Source organism: Siniperca chuatsi, linkage group LG11, assembly GCF_020085105.1.
Source record: "Siniperca chuatsi isolate FFG_IHB_CAS linkage group LG11, ASM2008510v1, whole genome shotgun sequence".
NCBI lineage: Eukaryota > Metazoa > Chordata > Actinopteri > Centrarchiformes > Sinipercidae > Siniperca > Siniperca chuatsi.
In genome coordinates, this window is record NC_058052.1 from 26035836 (window position 1) to 26055397 (window position 19562).

A 19562-nucleotide genomic window follows, 5' to 3' on the forward strand; every position below is an offset into this window, starting at 1 on the left:
AGCATTGTGGGGCTGCAACCCTGAAATAGTTTCTCCACTCTTGGCCAGGCACAAACAGCCCAGCAGTAAACCAAAAAAAGAAAAATAATGGCTCCATTATTGGCTATGTTTCTGCAGCACATGATTATCTTTTTATAGCCAGCAGTGTTTATGTACACACATAAACACAGCCACCCACGCTTACACTTACACTCTCACCCAGACACACCCACGCACACCCACGCACACCCACCCACACGCACACACACACACAAACACATATGCAATAAGAAACATATTATATGCAGATTGGGGAGCACTGATAAGAAATCATATGGAATGTCTGTTTAATTAATCAATTAAATAGAGACAAATTATTTCTGCTTTTTTAAAAATCATTTTCAGCTGGTAATATTAATATATGAAGCCCGCAGGTTTTAGTTGATTCATTTTTCATGACTCAAACATAATACAAAACAAGTTATGACTAAGCAGCATGATTCATATTTCATATTTATTATAGTCCTACTGATTCTATAAAAGCAAAAATAAAATGTTACATGATTGTTTTTCTAAAAGTATTGCTGCTATATGTGTCGGGATTTAAGCAATATAATCCAATTTTCTCCCTGCATTGTGAGTAGGCTACAATTTTACTCCTTGAATCAACACATCACCCACATTTTATGCAAGATTATTTTTGGAATACTTAATAAAAGTATGTGTTGGTTGTAATTGTGAGCAGCAGAGTCAAAATCTTTTCACTAAGACCCAATTACGTTCTAAAAAGTATAATGGTATATGTCTAAAAGGCAACAAATACATGCATGCATTGCTTTTCGCCTCAGTCTAATTCTTGATACTAGTAACTGAGGAACCGAATATAACTGCAAATCCTACACATAGTTCTAAAAGCATATTTCTGGCCATCATTCTTATCGGTAGTAACTACATTGTACTCACTAAGGTAATCTATGACATCTGGGAATGAGGCAAATTTATTAAAAGGAAGTCTGACGGTAGACCATGTTTTATTGTGGGATGCTAATAGGTCTAAATACTGCTCTTATTTAGAGCATTATAAGTGTGGGTGTGCATTATAAGTGTGCTACGTCTTGGGCATTTTTCAGATGTGGGACACACTTACCTACTACCTGGCGGTGTGTGAATGCGCGCTTCAGTTCTCAAGACTGCATGTGTGGGTACCGGGACAGACCCAAACTGTAAACATCCATCACAGTTTACAGACTGACTTTCTGGTTCAACTTTGACCTACTGTACTTGCCACAGGTGCGCGAAACTTCAGATTTTCCTGCAGACAAAGTGGTTTAGATAATCTGGCTAAACTGTTAGCTTTTTAAAGTACTGCAATAAACCAGAATGATCCTTTCAGGATTAGTTAATGGTGGTTTGGGTCACATGACCATTTACACATGAAATTGTTAAAACAAAACTGACAGCCTGATCTGAGCTTGGAAGAATGAACTAAATGAAACTACTCATTTACTTTGAGCTTGGAAGTTCATTCTTGACCTTTGGAATAGTAACTTTTCCCGGAGCTTTCAACCATACATACATCACCATCTTCAACAGCAAATGGAGGTTGCTGTTTTAGTTTTAGTCACAAACACATTGACAACTATTTTAAGAGCTTTACATATTATAAACAAAATTGCAGTCACAAGAAATTGGATTAAAAGGCTTAGTTACAAAAAACAATGTTGTTACAATAAACTAAAACACACGACTACAACAACAACAGCATTTCAACAGGCGATTTCTGGCTTTCAGGTAAGATCTAATTGACAATTACAGGGCCTCCAGTTAAAGATGTCAAAATAGCCATTGTGTGTTAGAGTGTCAGCGTGACAGTGACCTTGACCAGATTTAGAAACAGGAAAGCATTCATTATTCATAAACACTTAAGGGAGGAGGAGGTGCATGAGGGAGCTGCTATATGTAGAGACTGTGTGTGAACCGCGTTCTTGTTAAATGTTTGTGAAACATCTGTGTGTGGGTGCCTCGCTATAGGGCGCACACGCTACATGTGTGCTTCCATGTGTGCTTCCATGTGTGCTTCCATGTGTGTAATCAACCCCACTCTTCTGAAAACACATTGGCAGAGGGCTGCTTCTTGTTAGTAAGAATGGGAGACTGACATGTCTGGGTTCGGGGCGCCGCTGCCATTTCAAGTGCACTACAGTGAAAACATACATCGGCAGGCTGGTATAGCTCCCAGGTAGCATAGGAACGCCAGACCTGCTTAATATTGCAGACACAGCTTGTCTTCAGTTATTCTCTCTTTTCTATTCTCCCTCTGTGTCTCTTTCAATCTCAGTCCCTCTTTCTCTGTTTCTCGCTTCTTCTTTTCTCAGCAATCCTTTCTGTAAATATATATTTTACTCTACATCTACCTCTTTTTACTGTCACATTAATTTTACTTTCGCCTCTTCATGCATGCTGAAATTCACCGCTGTGCCAGAATTCAGTCACTGGGGAAAGATTCCCCAAGGTAGGCGTGGAAAATTACAGGGTCTTTGTGGCCAGCTTAAAACTTTCTCTTTTTTTTTTTTGTTAAAAAAATCAATAGTACTTCTCTATGCTCTCTTTTTGTATTTATTTATTTTGAGTTCTCCATCCTGCAGGAGGGGGGCAATGCAAACTCAGTCAGTTTTGGAGGGAAAAGGAGGGTTCATTTGCATACATTTGCATCCTATTAACACATCAAACCTGCTGACTTGAAAGGGATGCCTTGATTAGGAACACCACCAAATTACTGTATGTCTGCTTCCTCACTCCTCTCTTCCCCTTGTCCTCTCACTATCTCCTCAGCTTACTCTCCTCTGCTTAACTGTTGAGTATTGTTACTGTACAATACGCATCCTGTGTGTGTGTGTGTGTGTGTATTCATACATCATTAGAGAATAATGATGGGATATTTCTCAACCTTTGATGTGCCAAACACTTCCTATAACCCCATTTCTGTCTCTTGCCTTCTCTCTGCCTCTTGCTTTTGACTTTCACCATAAAGGTCTGAATCTTACGGTGAAGCATCACACACACACACACAGGTTTTGAAGAGCTGTCAAACATTTTAAATCTATGTGTGCATATGTGTTATGTCTCCAAGCACACCTACAAATTGCTTATACACCTGACTAAATGTACTGCAACATAGTATGTTATGAGCCTCATAAAGATGATCTGACTGTGGGTGTTGGAATATAAATGTGCTCCCATATCGCCGCTCACTGATTTACATCACTGATTTATGTAATGAAATACTTCCTGGCTGTCACTCACTTCAAAAGCACAGGAGAAAGTCGTATCTTTACTACCTCTGCTTTCCCGGTGTTTGATACCATGGACATATTCCCGTCTTTCGAATGCTGGAAAGTCTGTAGTAAACTCTCCTAGATGGATGGGACAAAACATCTAGGACAGTCCATGATACATTGCACATCTTGGAAAAGAGCATCATGGAAATCTTAAAACCGCATTAAGAATGCTAAATATTTTGACACTACATTTACATTTGTTCTTTTCTCTTGGCACTCTCTTTGGCTGGCCAGTGGGACAGTCAAAATCCATGCTGAGCAGCCAAACATTGTGCAGAACGAGATAACTATTTTAAATCAAGGTGGAGATTGCAAAGTGTAGAAAATGATACATAAAACATCTAGATTGAGATTTGGTGGAATGGTGCAACCATAAAAACATGTAGTCTTTCACTCAGAGTAAACATTATATAGCTTTTTTGTACAGTACAAGTACTACTGTCGACAGTGTGGACTACGATGATTTCTTTCAAACCTTGAAGGGAAAAAAGGTTAGTGTTATTAAATTCCCAAGGAAATTATAAAGTGCTCATAAGTATAATAGATCTACTGGTGATGTCGCACTGTCGCTACTTTAACCACCAGCTACTCAATTTGGAACATTGCTAATTCTGCAACATCACTCATTCAATGAGTCCACACTATTCAATCAAAGGGCCTTCATCTGCAAGTCTACAGCAAAGACAATCTTGACATGAAATGACTTCTGCAGTTAGTTTCCTCCACAAATTTACACTAATGTACGTGACAAGTTAACATACTTGAATATTTGCTCTGCTTGTTCGCTTAGTTTTCAAAAACAGCTTTCCTGAGCAGAAAAAGTAAAAATGCTAAAGTGCAGTTATTCATCGAAGGCTTCTATCTCGATACAACAAAATGTTGGCTTATATAATACTTTGTTATGTAGTTGCATCCAACTTTATTTAAAGAGTGTGGTTTTATTCTTTGATGGCCACTGTTGGTGTTATGCATTATATATTTTTACTGCAAAGCATTAATGCAATCTCTGTGCTGTGAAATCATAAAAATTATAATAGTAATAACCAAGAATGAACATATTTAGTCTTCTTACTGTATTTTATCTGACTGCTTTAGGATATTATTTATCAAACCATCTTTAAAAACCTGCAGTTGGCATCATCTGGGTCCAATTGCCACAGGCTATGAGGGCTATTCACAGGAAAACTTCATTGTGATTAATGATCGTAATTAGTCAAAGTACTTTTAGTCACAACAGTGTTGAATTTGACAATTATTTAAAGCTGTCAAGGATTACTGGCTGCAGTGCACATCCCAATTCTTTATTTCCTGTAACTTTGTGTCAAAATCATACCACGTGCGTTATTACACCTACATAACACTGCAGAACGTGCTGCAAAACAGACAACAGCTTCTAGTCTTTGAAGACTTTGACAGATTCAGTCACATTATTACTTTTTCCAAATGAGCATATTTACAACATTATGTTTGTCATAGGGATTGTGGGTGTATAGAAGAATGCTCACACATACACTGTATATGTGAATGTTTGCAAATGATACTCTGAGCAGTTTACCAAACTGAGTGAGCTAATGCAAATGCACAATTAAGCTTGTTAAATCTTGCTAATTAAAACTAACAAAAATGTCAATACAAAATCAATTGCAAGTTGAGAAGTTATAGGGCCTAGGAAATGGCATTGAGGAGTCGGCTTGAGAAAACTCAGTTACAGGAAATCACACAATAATCAGATATTAACACTAGTTTGCCTCTGCATGGATAGCATGAAGATGCATACACAGTCATACACATACAAAGTATAAACTCTAGTATGTTGAAAACAGCATACTTACATTTAAGAATTAAAGCCCAAATCTGCTGTGCACAGTGATGGTACACTGCCCAACAGATGACCACATGATCACATTTCAATTGCAACCAATGCATTAGAGTCCTCATGGTCTGGATTTGGATATGAAAAGGGCCAAATGAGCTGTGGGCTAGGTTTGTTAAATCTGACGATTGGATGGGAATATGGATATTTAGTTATAAATTATATATTTGGTTTGGTTTGTTTGGTTAGCAAACACTTGGCTATTTCAACATCCAGCAAAAAAATGCTAGATTAGCATTGGAGTTGTGTTTCTCTGCCTGTTATATGTAAGTCAGTGCTCACCATCCCTTTAGCTTTGGTTTGGTTTCCATCAACACTCCAATAAAATGACTGGGTTTTTCATTGACCTACTTCATCAGCTAGTCGCTAACTTTGTCTATTTGCCATTCGGTGCTGGGCAGGTAGCATTCAGTGGGTTTGCTGAAAACAGCTGCTTGCTGCTGCTTGACATAAGTTTTATGAGAGCAGTGCAATTAACCAAAACAGTAAACATGCTGTAAAACCAAAATAATGGGGTAAAAGAGGCTGAAGGCTCTGTTGAGCTGCATAATTGGGTGATAATTCTCTGTAGGTCTGGGTCGTGGTTTTGATTCATTGTTAATGCAAACATGTATGGTGACTTGTGAAGCTTTAAAGCAAAAAAAACAAGCCACTGTTCTATTCAAACACAGGACGTAGCTAAGAGGGCTAAAAAAATAGTAAACAATAAAAAAAAAACAACAGAAAAATGATGGCTGATTCCTCTGTACTGCATTGACTGCGTTAGCACCCTGATTGAGCTGCCAAGAGATCATTAAGCCTTCATTGTGTGCTAATTAAATCAGCACACAGTGACATACTGACGTCTGGCCACCAGCGCTCGCGCTCTCAACTTCTCCCAGCCACCATGTCACCAAGAAAAGCACTCTCATCGCCTGTTTCCTGGTTTATATTCATCTTCCTCCCTCCCTGGCTCCCTCCCAGCATCTGTTTTCCATTCCCAGGCACACTGAGTGCTTCTCTTGGCGTCTTGGAGGAGTCACTCGTGGAAAGCAGCGCGTTCTAGCTACAATGTGCCGTCTCTTATCTGTTTAATTTTCTCCCACCTCTAAAGCATGCCACGGCATCAGCCTTGTTTATTAATGTCAGAGAGACACCAGCCGAACTCCCACTGGTGTGCCATTATTATCGCACAGATGGCGATGAGGGCTGAGAGATAGACGGAGCAACAGAGATGAAGAGAGAGAAAACAGAGAGAGGGAGAGCAGGATAAGGAGAGAAAAAAACTGGACGAAAGAGAGAATGAGTGGTATTTTCCATTTTAACAGCAACCAGATGGTTTTCTAAATGTAGTCAGGAGTAGATCACATGTTTTCCCTGTAATGACAATACACCTTTACACTGTTCTGTTTGCAGGAGCACACACATATGCACTGACAAACACAAATGTGCACTTTAGCATTCTATATAGTGAGCATCTGACACACCTTTATCCCAGAGGCTTTCTCCTGACAAGGTAAATCCCTGCTGCCAGAAACAATATTGCACAGAATGCAATGACCCCTCCATATATTCCTTGACTCTTGCTATGCTCACTGCTTGGATGTCGGGGGTCTCTTGGGGTGACAGACACTCACATGTGTGTGTGTTTTTGTGTGAGTGGATGCATGTGTCCTTCCAAATGCCCAGAGGAGCTACTTACAGCTGGAAAAAATGTAAAGAAATTGTGCACAGTGGTGAGACAGCTCTGTGAAGACCTCAGAAACTAAAAGTATTTCATCTTTGGAAAAAAAAGTATTTTATTTTTGCTCAACTGAATGGGCAACATTTTTACACAGTTTGATGCCTGTTGATGCGCATTTTGTTTAATTTTACATTTTGTAAAATTGATTATTTATGTTCCATAAACAATATTTCATGGTATATTAATAATATGTACTATGGCACTGGGAGTATTTCAATCCCTGATGCTTCAGGTGCCTGTTTTTTTTTTTTTCCCATTGCGTTTTAATCTCCTTGTTTACTGGCAGCTTAGATGTGTATTATTGTTGCTATGTTTTTGATTTCATGCATGCTCCTTGTTAATTGGCTTGCCAGTGTGTGTATGTGTGTTCAAGTGGGGAAGGTAATGTTATGCATTTCACTGAGCAGCCACTCTTTGCACCTATGAGGCCCAAGTCAATCTGGTGTCGCTGGTCTGTAGCTGAACGCTTTGGAAATGCCCGAGGTCACCCAGGAAAGGAAAGGTTGGGGTCCAGAGAGACAGGAGGGCGGATGAGGAGCATTGTGAGTGAGGGAAGGAAGATTACGCTCCAGAAAGAAGTGGTTTGTTTGCTGCACAACCTTCCCCCTCTGAGCTTGTTCTTTACCTTGTGCCACCAAACAAAAATCATTGTTATCAAATGATTGACTTTTTCACACTTAGCCAGTCCAGGTTTGTGTACTTATTGTGGTGGAATGGCTTAGTTCTTGAGATGTACAATTCAGCCTGTTTGTGATTTATTTGATCCTCTTATCTTGTTATGTGTCCTTCACCATTTAAGCATTATTTAAAATCTCATCTTTTATTTCCTGTTGTAGGTTTGTTGTCAAAAATATTATAGGGCAGGAGAATGGGGAAATATCACAGCTAATGTAAAGAGTCTGGTTTACGTTATCGGTTAAATCATTACACTTTTTTTTCATAACATCCTACCTCTTTGTATTTCTTTTAGAACAAGTTCAGTTTTTCACCTTTCAACTGAGTCGCCAGGAAACAACATTTCCAAAATTGTGATGCTCGAAGGCTGAAATCCCTATAACCCTTTAACAGGAAGGAGGATCAGTTTTCATTTGAAGTCTTTCCTAGAAGCTCTCAATCATGAAGCAAAATTGTTGAGGAAAATAATGTTTTTTTTCTTACATTGCTGTTTATCATTACAAATATCCTTGATTTGTACAGCTATTGATTCAGTTCAAGATCTGTGTGCAATGAGAAAGTGTAAATCTTACCCACATTACTCACAGCAAGCCTTAAAGCACTGGACCTGCAGGAGGATTTTACAATTGCTTCCAGCTTCCAACACACAAACTGTGCCAGGTTTGTGTTTGTGTGTCATATATCTGTCCCTTCCCTCTAGAGAGTGTCTGTGTCAGACCCCGGTGTCATTGGTGGGGGCTTTGCAGGGATCTCTTTCAAACCCCCGCTACCTCCACCTGCCAGGTGAGATTGCCTTTCTATCGTTTTGGAATAGCCTCTCGACAGAGGGCAATGAGATGGGCTTAGCTAGCCCTTGTTGCTAACTAGGCTGAGGGAGACCCTTTCTGCCCAGTCACACCAGCAGAAGGATATAACCTCCACAGACAGAATAAATAAACAGGGGCCAGTAAGACTAGGTAGAGCTAAATCCCCAGGTCCACTGGCTCAGAGTGACTGAGCCAATTAGGAAACAGTGGATTTGGTTATTCAGAGAGCCACCATTAAACCAAGAATATTAAAGTAAAGACAGAAAGAGTAGGGAAGGCAAATACGGGAGGGAAGATATTTAAATAGACATTATTTGAACCAGCAATTACACTAAAACTATCATTAGAGTTTTTGTTCTTCTTGGGAAAATCCTGCTAAGTTGAGAAAGTAGTTAATCAAATTCAGCATCACATACTTTTATAACCAAATGCCTTGGCCTCTTGCCATGTTCTAAAAATATTATCTTAGCACACTGACTAATTTACTGATTAGCTGAGCACTAATGATTGAATGCCTGACTGACTATGTTGCCCAAAGCAGTGAGCACTGGGGTGTGTGTGTGTGTGTGTGTGTGTGTGTCTGTGTGAGAAAGAGCAGGCCTTATGACTCATATACGTTCACCTTTCTGCATCTGTCCCCGTGGGATGACAAACACAACCATCGCAGAAAGATCAGTGCTAAACAGTGCTCTGGGGGACAATCTGCGCTTATTTTACAACTGGTCGGGAATGGCACTTGATACTTGAGTTATGACTCTTTGGAGAAAATCATTGCAAAAAGGATCAAGTTTCATCTCGCAAATAAAAATGATTAATTCTGTGACAAATAATGCCACAAACCGGCTTAGTTTATCCCCATTAAACGTCCGGATTGATCACTCTTTTACAACCTGATTTGTCTCAATTTGTTGTAAACACAAATTGAATCAGATTATGCATTGATCCTGTGCCTGGGGTGAAATTTGTAAGTCTTTAGTTGATGAAGATAAATTACTGTCTAACAACATGTCAATTGAAGTACAATATATCCTCTTTTCTTTTATGGTGAATTGTTGTAATACAGTATTTTCTTTCTAGTCTTTAGTCACGAGAGCCTCCTCAGAAAGTACATCCATTCATAAAATTCCAAAAAGACTGAATCATTACCTTAGTTTGGAACTTAGGAATTAAACTAAGTTTTTAAGCAAAGTACTAAACACACTTCATAGTTTTACTGCATGATCATACCAGCTGTTATTCAAATTAAGAGCGGATGCCATATTGTTTGATGGTCTATAGCTTTCCTTTAGAAAGCTCATTGCCACACGATTAAGCAGTAGAGATCAACTCGGTGCACATTTGTCCCTCCTCTGTACCTCAACACACACATTAATATGCACAGAGAGTGTGTTCAAGGCCATCCCAGTGTACATCACAAACCTTCACTCTTTAACAGCTACACTTTATGTCCACAAATTATGTTGTCATAGCAACAGAGGCGAGCACTGGAGGAGGGCAACAGCCCTCCCACATCACCGACTCCTCGTCCGCCTACACCTGGGCCTTTCTCTCCTGCTCTCTCTGCTTTCTGCCTCTAATCCTGCGTCCCCTTCTCGCTTTAAACTATCATCACTTTTCTGAAATAAAATAGAAAGCTAAAAAAAACAACAACATCTGTGCTGTTGTGGACTTTGGTTGACTTGACTGGATTACACAGTGCATAATATACTGAAAACTGCTGAAGACAGACTAAAATGTGTAACTTTCAGTGCATTCACTTAAACAACCAGTTGTCCTGATTCCTTAAACATCATGTAAACAAGAAACATTACAGGTTATTACAGGTAGATTTCTGCTGCAGAAACCTAATTGTTTCTTTCTTTCTCTCTTTCTTTCATTGACAGTGACAGTGACAGTAGGCAGAGACAGGAAAGGCAGAGGAGAGAGAGTGGATGACATGCAGCAACGGGCCCGGGCCTGACTCGAACCCAGGCCGGTGCTGTAAGGACTGAGCCTTGATACGTGGTGCGCACTCTACCAGGTGAACTACCGGGGCGCCCTGAGAAACCAGTCAGTCCACTTGCTCCAACAAAGAAAAACAGCCCTCAGGGAGCAGCATCTTGTATCACTTCAGTCCAAATGATCATCGCCACATCTACATGACGAGGGTAGTCTGTGTGCTGTCCGAAATGTATGACTGGGTAGACTATATGCACCTACAACAGTGCTTAGTTTATACCTAAAACAAACATAGGACTTTCATGCAGGAGACCGTGGTTCGAGACCTGTGTGAAACCAAAAGTAAATGATTTCTTTTAAATAATGTACGTAACGTGAACTTACGTAACATACTTGGGAAAATATTGTAAATTACGTTACCTACCTGACGTATCTTAAGCCTAACCAAGTAGTTTTTGTGCCTAAACCTAAGCAAAGTGAGACTGTTTCACAACGTTTACCACGCAAGCTTTATTTTGAAAGTCTAACCGGATGTTGCAAAGTTATTGCTAACTGGACCGGAGCCCAGCGCGTGTAGAAATGACGCTAGAGGGCTACCTACAGAGTCATATTTTGAAGCGGAAGGCCACTGACCAAGTGGCAGTATTTGACGAGTTGGGGGGTGAGAACGTGTTGCATCACTGCATCTCGGGTTCAACTTTGTCCATATATTTTCAATTTAATGAGTCTCACTTACATTGCTGAGCCAAAACTCAGCCCTCGTCATCATCCACACACACACACACACACACACACACACACACACACGTGTACCCCAGGGAAGGCAAAACAGGCTCTTTGAAAAACAGGTCGGGTGGAAGTCCTGCGGTTAGATTTTGGAAGAAGTTGTTCTGGGACTTAATTAGTAAAAGTCCCTACATTTGAACAGGCTAAGTGCCCATGAGCTCTTCTCCCAAATCTGGGACAACTAAGGCACACACACAGAAAGTCTTTTCATACAGTATATCAAGGGGTATTTTCAGAAGGAGCAGCTCCTATAGATATAGGAGCAAATAGAGAATGAAGAGAGTACTTCACAGTAAATACTGAGTATCAAACACTCAAAAGTCTGTATGATTGAAACATGGCTCTGGTAAGTTTACAACTTGCTCTGTCAGCTGTAGTCAGCTTGGATTCACAGCAGTTACTATGGATTCTAATGGTAATGCAGAGTCACAGCAAAGAAAAGCACAACAATCTCCACAGAAACATTTCTATGTTATTGTATAATCCACTTCACGGCTGTTGATCCGTATATTCGGTATGTTCCAAACAAACATTAAATTACTAATACATTGCTAAATACGCTACTTCCAGCACAGCATTGGGATAGCATGGCAATAGCAAAAGATGGAAAAAGTGCATTTATCTTAATGGAGAAACCATAACTATGGCAGAGAAGTGGATTATGCTGGATTTCAAAACTTTGAATGTAATGTCTTTTTTGCCATGACTCTAGGTCACCATTGAAATTCACCATAACTGTTGTGAATACAAGTGGAATAAAGCTACCATACTCTCTGAAGGAGCAAGCTACAAACTTTTCAGAACCACCCTACAAACCCACAGTGGGTGAGGTGATTGAATGATATTCAAAAGAGCAGGACGAAGAAGAAAAGAAACATCAACATTAGGAGCAGGAGAGAGGAAGAGGAGGCATTTAAATAATAAGATCAGCAATAATAGCAGATCAGTCACTTACTTGCAGTGCTTGTGCGGCCCACTAAGCGTCTCGATGACAAAGCATTCGCCACCGTTTAGGCAGTAGGCCAGATCCTTCTCATGACAGGGTTTGAAATGCTCCGAGTGCAGCGGAGGGACAGTTGGAGATGCTGCAGGACAAACAAAGAAACTCTTGTTACTCATAATCATCCCATAAATATATATTTCTTTTTCACAAATGCATTCATTCTCCAACAATCAGGCTTATTGACAGCATTCATTCATCTCCCTGTCTTATAGCAGCCTATTACTCTTCAAACTTCATTGTCTCTTTACAACTCTGCAAATAAAATCACACCATCCTAAATTGCAGCAGAAAAACAACATGTACAGCAAGTCAGTTTTCCAGCAGAGGCTACTTACTCTCCATCCGAAGATCCATAACGAGTGTCTACCACTGCCTCATAACGTACTGCATGGTCTAAACAAACAATAGTGTGTTTGGTATTATCCACAGCGTGCAGTGTCACCAGCAAAAAGATGGATGGAGGACGGGTAATAATCTGTCCTGCTGTGATTAATACTCTGTGGTAACAGAAGTGCTGTTGGAGAGCTTGACTTCTCCCAGCGATTTATCACAACACGCATGGCTGATTGGGAACGGTACACACTTTTGAGGGAACCTGCTCAGTGTACCTTAATGGATGATCTTATCATTGAAATTAATAAGTGAAGCACCAGTTGCTTAAGAGGAAGTATGGAAATGCTAAAGTGAGCTGATTAAAAACAGTAAAACCATGGTGCTATTAATGGCATTTTTGTGCTTTTTGAGGATAATTTATAAAACAAAAGAGATAAATGAAAATGTAGAGATTTCAGAGAGTTCATGGGCAGTCATCCATCAGCGGTGTTTCAAAAGCCTGAGATGCAGTTTGTCGGGGCATGGCTTTCAGACGTGGGGAGAAATCAGATCTGCACCACAGTTGATGTTCTTATTAATACCAGACCAGACTGCTGACTGTTGCTGACGAGTCTGCTAAGGGCTTTCGTTAGCCGATCTTCAGCCATGTTTTTTAAAGTAGCTGGACGAACAGTGATGAGCCGGAACTTTATGCTTCAGCGACTGAAAATAAGTTGTACTCACGGGATGCTGTTATTACCACTAGTGTATTGATTACTGTATTAGCTTGTACTTTAATGGTGTGTGGAAGATACATTCAATTGAACTGAAGATTTCTCAATCAAGAGATAATGAGATATTAATAATAAGCAGTGTTTGTGGGGGAATGGATGGGGGAAGAGAGGGGAGTTATTTCAGTGTGGCCTCAGATCCCTTAATCAGCAGTATGAGGTGTGTGTGGGGGGCTGGGGGGTTAAATTATGAGATGCAAGGTGGTGATAAGGCTCCAGGGATGTTAAACAATCCTTGGTAATTGGCTATTGGGGGACTAGTTTCCATGTGAGAGGGGACGTTAGGTCAGCTGTGACATGTGGTTTTATTGGATGAGGATGTCAGCAGGTTGGACATGATGACAAGAGGGTCCTAATCAAAGCGGTAGCTTGTTCAAAAAAAACCCCATCAACTTTTGAGAATGTGAACACTTTTAAATCCAAATTCTTTCATTTATATTCTAGCTACTGTAGCATATTAAAAGGTAAACGCCACTGATTTTACCCATCAATATAAGGTTACTTGTCATGTGGAGTCCTTCTCAGCCTGAGAAAACAGTTTTATAACATCTTCTGTGGTTCTCTAGGAGCCTTAATTTGAGAAAAGTGCCCTAATGCTTTCATCAAGGTAAATCTTGGCTTGGGCTTTCAAAGTTTTGCAAACTGGGTGTGTCCCATACTAGGGACAAAAAGTCCGGACATCTTAGCCCTTTTGACAACTCTGTCTCTTATGAGTTTCCTAATGTTGTGGCAGTGCAACACTAAATCACAGGAGTAACCCTTTAAACTAAGTGACACACTAGAAGTGGCATGTTTTCAGGTATGTTTTTTCTTCAGTAATGTTCAATAATTTGTATGTAGTGCAACTGTCCTCACTTTTGGAACGCACTTTAGAATTCTAAGCTAAAACCATTTTGTAACTGTGGCAAATATGGTTTTAAAGGTTGAATTGATTCGACATCTGACTGCATGTTGCTTTTGTCATCTTGTCTTTCTGGCTACAGAGACTGCTTTTCAACACACTGACTGAGGGTGACAGTGAGGGTTTATTCCCCTTAATGTATCCTTCAGCATGACGGTGAAGCCCTAACTTGCTCTGAAAACAAGACAATGTAAACCCTACATAAGCTTGGAGGTGTAGGTTTTGTATAAAAATCGAAGTACATTAAAAATGACTATCCATATTTGCTGTCACTGAATTCTTTACTATTAGCCTTGTTTTTCCCTCTGTGGTGTTACATGTGCAGTGGAGCTGATGAGTGACAGGGCAGACTGTGTGGTCTGTGTGTCATGCTGCCTGTGCTCGCTCCAGACATTTTCATCCTCATTCTGGTTTCAGAATCCTTATAGTTGCCAGCTTCTTTAGAACTGTGTGAAACCAACAATTTGTAATTTGAATGAGACAAATGCTGTCTTGTTTTTTCAACAAAACAGTACTGTAACAGCCACAGACAAACGACAACAGCAGTGCAAGTACACTGGGAAGCTGGATGCGAGTTTGCACCCTGTCACAGAACAACAATTAATGTTTTTTTAACCAATAACCAGGATCTCTCCTTAACCCTACTATAGTTGCCATAAGCAGATAAAGAAATCATTTAAAAATGTTAAGAGTTTTGCATAAGTATCCAATATGAACAATTTTCTGGCTATAGGGTTGGAATTTAACAGCTCACCAATGTCATTTGATTTAATATGACTGTATGATAAGTACATACTATGCACACACTAGATGGGGATTACAAAGTCACCTTAGCATGACAAAACTACAGCATGAACATGGATCCACGCAACAATCAACTAGCACCTCACCACAACCTCTTTAAAGGCTTACTTTGCAGTTCACATGGATTCACAAGGATATAATGAGATTAAATTCAATTTGAAGAATGCATTTATAGCTGCCAACTAGAAAGATAAAGAGAAAGAAAGAAAACTCACAATAGAGTAAAAGGAATTCATAATATAACAATTCCACTTGGTGTGTCCTGACATGATTCCTTTGGCTTGACACACATTTTGCACAAACTCAAACAAAGGCCAGAATTACAAAGCACTGCTGTTGCTTTCTTAGCACTTGCTCTACAACACTACTAGATTTTTTTTTTCAAACAAAGGATTTCCCTCCAGACATGATTTCATGCTTGGACTGGGCTGTGCTGTTTTGTCAGTCCTGGCGATAAGTGACATAAGCGCCATTGTCGTCTTCTCCCTTTGTTTTTTGTTGACAGAGTTGTCACAATGCACTGTAGGTTGTTTAACTTAACACTCGTCACCTGTCAGCTCAGACGCAGTACACACTCAAAGAATTGTGTCACTTTAACAGGGAATGCCAGAGTCGACAGAAAAAAAGAAATCATTACAGTCTGCTGAAAATATCACTGTATGTTTGAAAACATTACTCACAGATGGCACATGTCAATCATTGCAGAAGAAAACTGTCCAATTTACTCCGTGCTGCTGTGAAGAGAGAAAGAGGGAGAGGCCCTGCAAGGATCAATAAACCATCGGGTGCTGGATAACACAACCCTCCACTTCAATCTCTTTTCCTTCTTTCCTCTCCCTCTCTGTTTACAGGATGAAAATGAGGAAAGAATAAGGACTCTGCTGATTTTCACCTTTGCACAAGGCACTGATTGGTTGTACTGCAGAAAATGCAACAGCCTTTTATGTAACACTTAATTTAATGATAAACAAGATCAATCAGAGCCCTTTCTGAACTTCTATCAGTGACACTGATGTCTTCAGAAGACTCTCAAAGAATATTCTAAGGAGATCAACACTGAGATGAATCCAATCACTAGTGGGTACAGGTGATGCACTATTCATGATTTAATTATTGTTCTTCCATTTTGTAAATCCAGATCAGCAGGGGGAATATACAGGCTGAATTTGAGCAAAATACGTTTTCATACTACTACTATTTGCATTACCAAATATTTTTTGGTATATATCTGCTATAGGTTTGTAAATCAGACTGTCCTCACCAGAAAAACGTCCATATAGCTTCATTTGTGCAAGCAGCTTTTTATGACCCATTTTTTACGTTTATAGTAGGATGTGATGTGGTCATAGTAATTGTGACGGGAGCAAACCAGGAAGTCAGGGGACGTAGTATAAAGAGCTCGAAGGTCGGTAGGCTCAAACAAACAAGGACTTTCATCCAGGAGACCGTCCTCAACTGCCACCGGTAGGAGCGCTAATTTAGGAAATGCACCTGTGGGCTGTATTAGAGGGTAAGAACAAATGACCTACTGTATGTGGTCGTATGGGTTGGAGGACTTGTTGTTATAAATACATATTTCTCCTGTCTTTTACCAGAGAGCCCTGAGATTAGCTAACAATGGGCCCCGAAGCATCTGGTCAACAAATACTTCATTAACCAAAACAAATATTGAGAGGGCACCTCCAGAATATTAGAGCGTGATTTGCAGAACCCCTCCACAATTCCTTCGACATGCACTCTTTTGCCTCTGATCCATTTTGGAATGTGAAAACTAAAGACTACTTTCAATTGAAACTCCTTCTCTAACTTTGCATTAGTAACTTAAGGACTTCTGAGAAGATATTTTCTTTGCAAATGTCCATTTCCAGCTCCATTTCTTATTATTGTTTAATACAAAAATTATTAATCTGTGTCATAATGGACAATGGTCTCTATAGTGTGGTTGTACTTTTTTGTGTCATTTCGGTGTTGGATTGAGCTGCAAACCAAAGAAAATTACTTTCTAAAATTAACCTGTCTCCCTGCTTTTTCACAGAGAATTTGAATAAATTAATGTTTAAATATGCTTAGTGCAGAAAATATTGCAGTTGGTCTGTTAAAATGTAAAGAATTTTGCAGTGTAGCCAGAACAGAACATCTCTAAATTGTTGCAAGTGAAAACACGAAGCTTTTCTTTGCTGGCGTTGCAATCTTTTCTAAATTAATTACCTTCAAAAAGGGCCAGTTCAGCAAAATGTACTTAAGCACAATTCAAGTCATATTTTATCAAGAGCTAACAATTACCAACAAAACACTGATTAGGCAATAATCAGTGAAACATGTGGATGTGGTGAACATGTTGCATTAATACTTAAGGCATAAGTTATATTGCCTACATGGCAGAATTCACAGAAGAAAATGTTACAATAGCCTATTTGTATTATGATTATCAGATATCTCACGTTTTCTCTCTATGTCTCTCAGTCACTAATTCATCTTTGCTTACTTTCTTCCCTCCTAGTACATGCATGTGTACATATACATAGATGTGTTTGAGGGGGTTAAAGCGTGACAGTACCATGGGGAGGCCTGTAATGGCGTCCTTCACGGATGACATTCCGCTCGAGTGGCAGACCAACAGGCAACCAGCCAGCCAGTCTGCTAGCCAGCCAGGCAGCCATGCTAACTGATAGCGAAGGTCTCTGGCAGGCTAGTCCTGGCCTGCCTGATTATTGATTGGCCCTGAGAGCAGGAATAAAGACCAGAGGCACAGGGACTAGAGAAGAAAGGATACAAGCAAAGAGGGGACCTGGTGTCTTCTGGTGTAGAAAGAAGGCTCATTAGATGCATCAGGTGGTAGGTGTTTCAGATGTAAGGAGTGGTGTAGAGGAGTAGCAGTTTACAAACAGAGAAGATAGCCATTTAACCTGGAGATAGGTGGCAGAGCTGACTCAAACAGGCAAAATGTATCAGTCAACATCCTCAGGAGTTCTGTTGGTGCTTTCCCATTTCTAGTGGAAGCACCACCCAAACTTTGGATTGGACCTCAGCTGGGACAATGTCATGCATACAATATCTTAAAGGGATAGCTATCAGCTGTGGCTGACGTGAGTCTCTCTCTCTCTCTCTCTCTCTCTCTCTCTCTCTCTCTCTCTCTCTCTCTCTCTCTCTCTCTCTCTCTCTCTCTCTCTCTCTCTCTCTCTCTCTCTCTCTCTCTCTCTCTCTCTCTCTCTCTCTCTCTCTCTCTCTCTCTCTCTCTCTCTCTCTCTCTCTCTCTCTCTCTCTCTCTCTCTCTCTCTCTCTCTCTCTCTCTCTCTCTCTCTCTCTCTCTCTCTCTCTCTCTCTCTCTCTCTCTCTCTCTCTCTCTCTCTCTCTCTCTCTCTCTCTCTCTCTCTCTCTCTCTCTCTCTCTCTCTCTCTCTCTCTCTCTCTCTCTCTCTCTCTCTCTCTCTCTCTCTCTCTCTCTCTCTCTCTCTCTCTCTCTCTCTCTCTCTCTCTCTCTCTCTCTCTCTCTCTCTCTCTCTCTCTCTCTCTCTCTCTCTCTGTATGTGAGGAGGGGTGAGATGGTCATTGGCACTTTGAGTTAATGGAGGGAGACACATGATTTATATGAAATTATTGGAGGCGACATGTCTCCCTGTGACCTGGTGCTCTATGGTCCTTTAATGGACTAAAACATGGATCCCACTGGCGTGGTTTTTTGATTATTGTCGGATAAGATCAAACAGATTTAAGTTGCCCATTATAATGGCATTTTATAGTCCAGAAAACTGACTTTTCCGGTGTTTTTATACCAAATGAATGAACCGAGTGTGAAAAAAAAAATCTAACTGTGGAACTGGCTCTAGCAGTGGTTGCAGTCTGTGCCTGTGGTGTGATAATTGAAACTGTGAAGCTGATATTTAGATTATGTTCATGCTCCACATTTAAAACAGATGAGATAATTTATTTATTTAATGCCTGGGCTGTGGCTTAATTGGTAGCATACAGTGTAAGCCATCTGATGGTGCATACTGGAGCCATTTACGAACAAACCATCTGAAAGGTGTTAGAAACAAATATAAACTCATGCATGAAGCCTCAGATGGCTTATTCCTCAAACAGATGTTTTATCCAGGGAATCGTTCACATCCTTTTCTCTCCAGAGATCATAAATATTACTCCTGACATAGTTTGCACTGTGAAAAATGATATACTGTATCTCTGTATACAGCTCATAGCTCTTTCTGAGAACAAATAGGACTGTCTTAAACATTTAAGCTCAATTGAGAAGATTTTCAGTTAAATTAACACAAAGATACAATTCTGCTTCCTCTTTAACGTACTCGACAGACATACGTGATATATCAAAAACCACTTTCTCAAGATTAAAATTGTCATGAAATTTGATGCAGCGGTAAAGCGCATCAAAACATCTCACTTAGACAGACTGACCTGAACTTGACCTCTGAGGGACAATAATGTTGACTTGACTGCTGACACCTTCATGCTGCATTAAAAAAGCGTCAGTACTCCAGAAAAGCAGCAATTTCATCACATTTACTGCTCAAATTGTTACTGTACCTTGACTGTACCTCGCTATTGCAACTTGGGTACTTCTGTCTGTACAGCTTATTCCTATGTGCTAAAAGCATCAAATGATGTGACGCTGTGCA

At 40.1% G+C, this 19562-nt stretch overlaps 1 protein-coding gene across 3 annotated transcripts in view; it reads right to left on the reverse strand.

Moving 5' to 3' along the window:
- LOC122884536 (pro-neuregulin-3, membrane-bound isoform) overlaps positions 1 to 19562 on the reverse strand; it is a 345178-nt gene that overhangs the window by 113411 nt on the left and 212205 nt on the right. For 2 of the 3 annotated variants that reach the window (XM_044214564.1, XM_044214565.1), the window contains exon 2: positions 12074 to 12206. In XM_044214564.1, the coding sequence (XP_044070499.1) occupies positions 12074 to 12206 (133 nt within the window). The remainder of the gene's footprint in view (positions 1 to 12073; positions 12207 to 19562) is intronic. The other variant, XM_044214566.1, reaches the window with a different exon arrangement.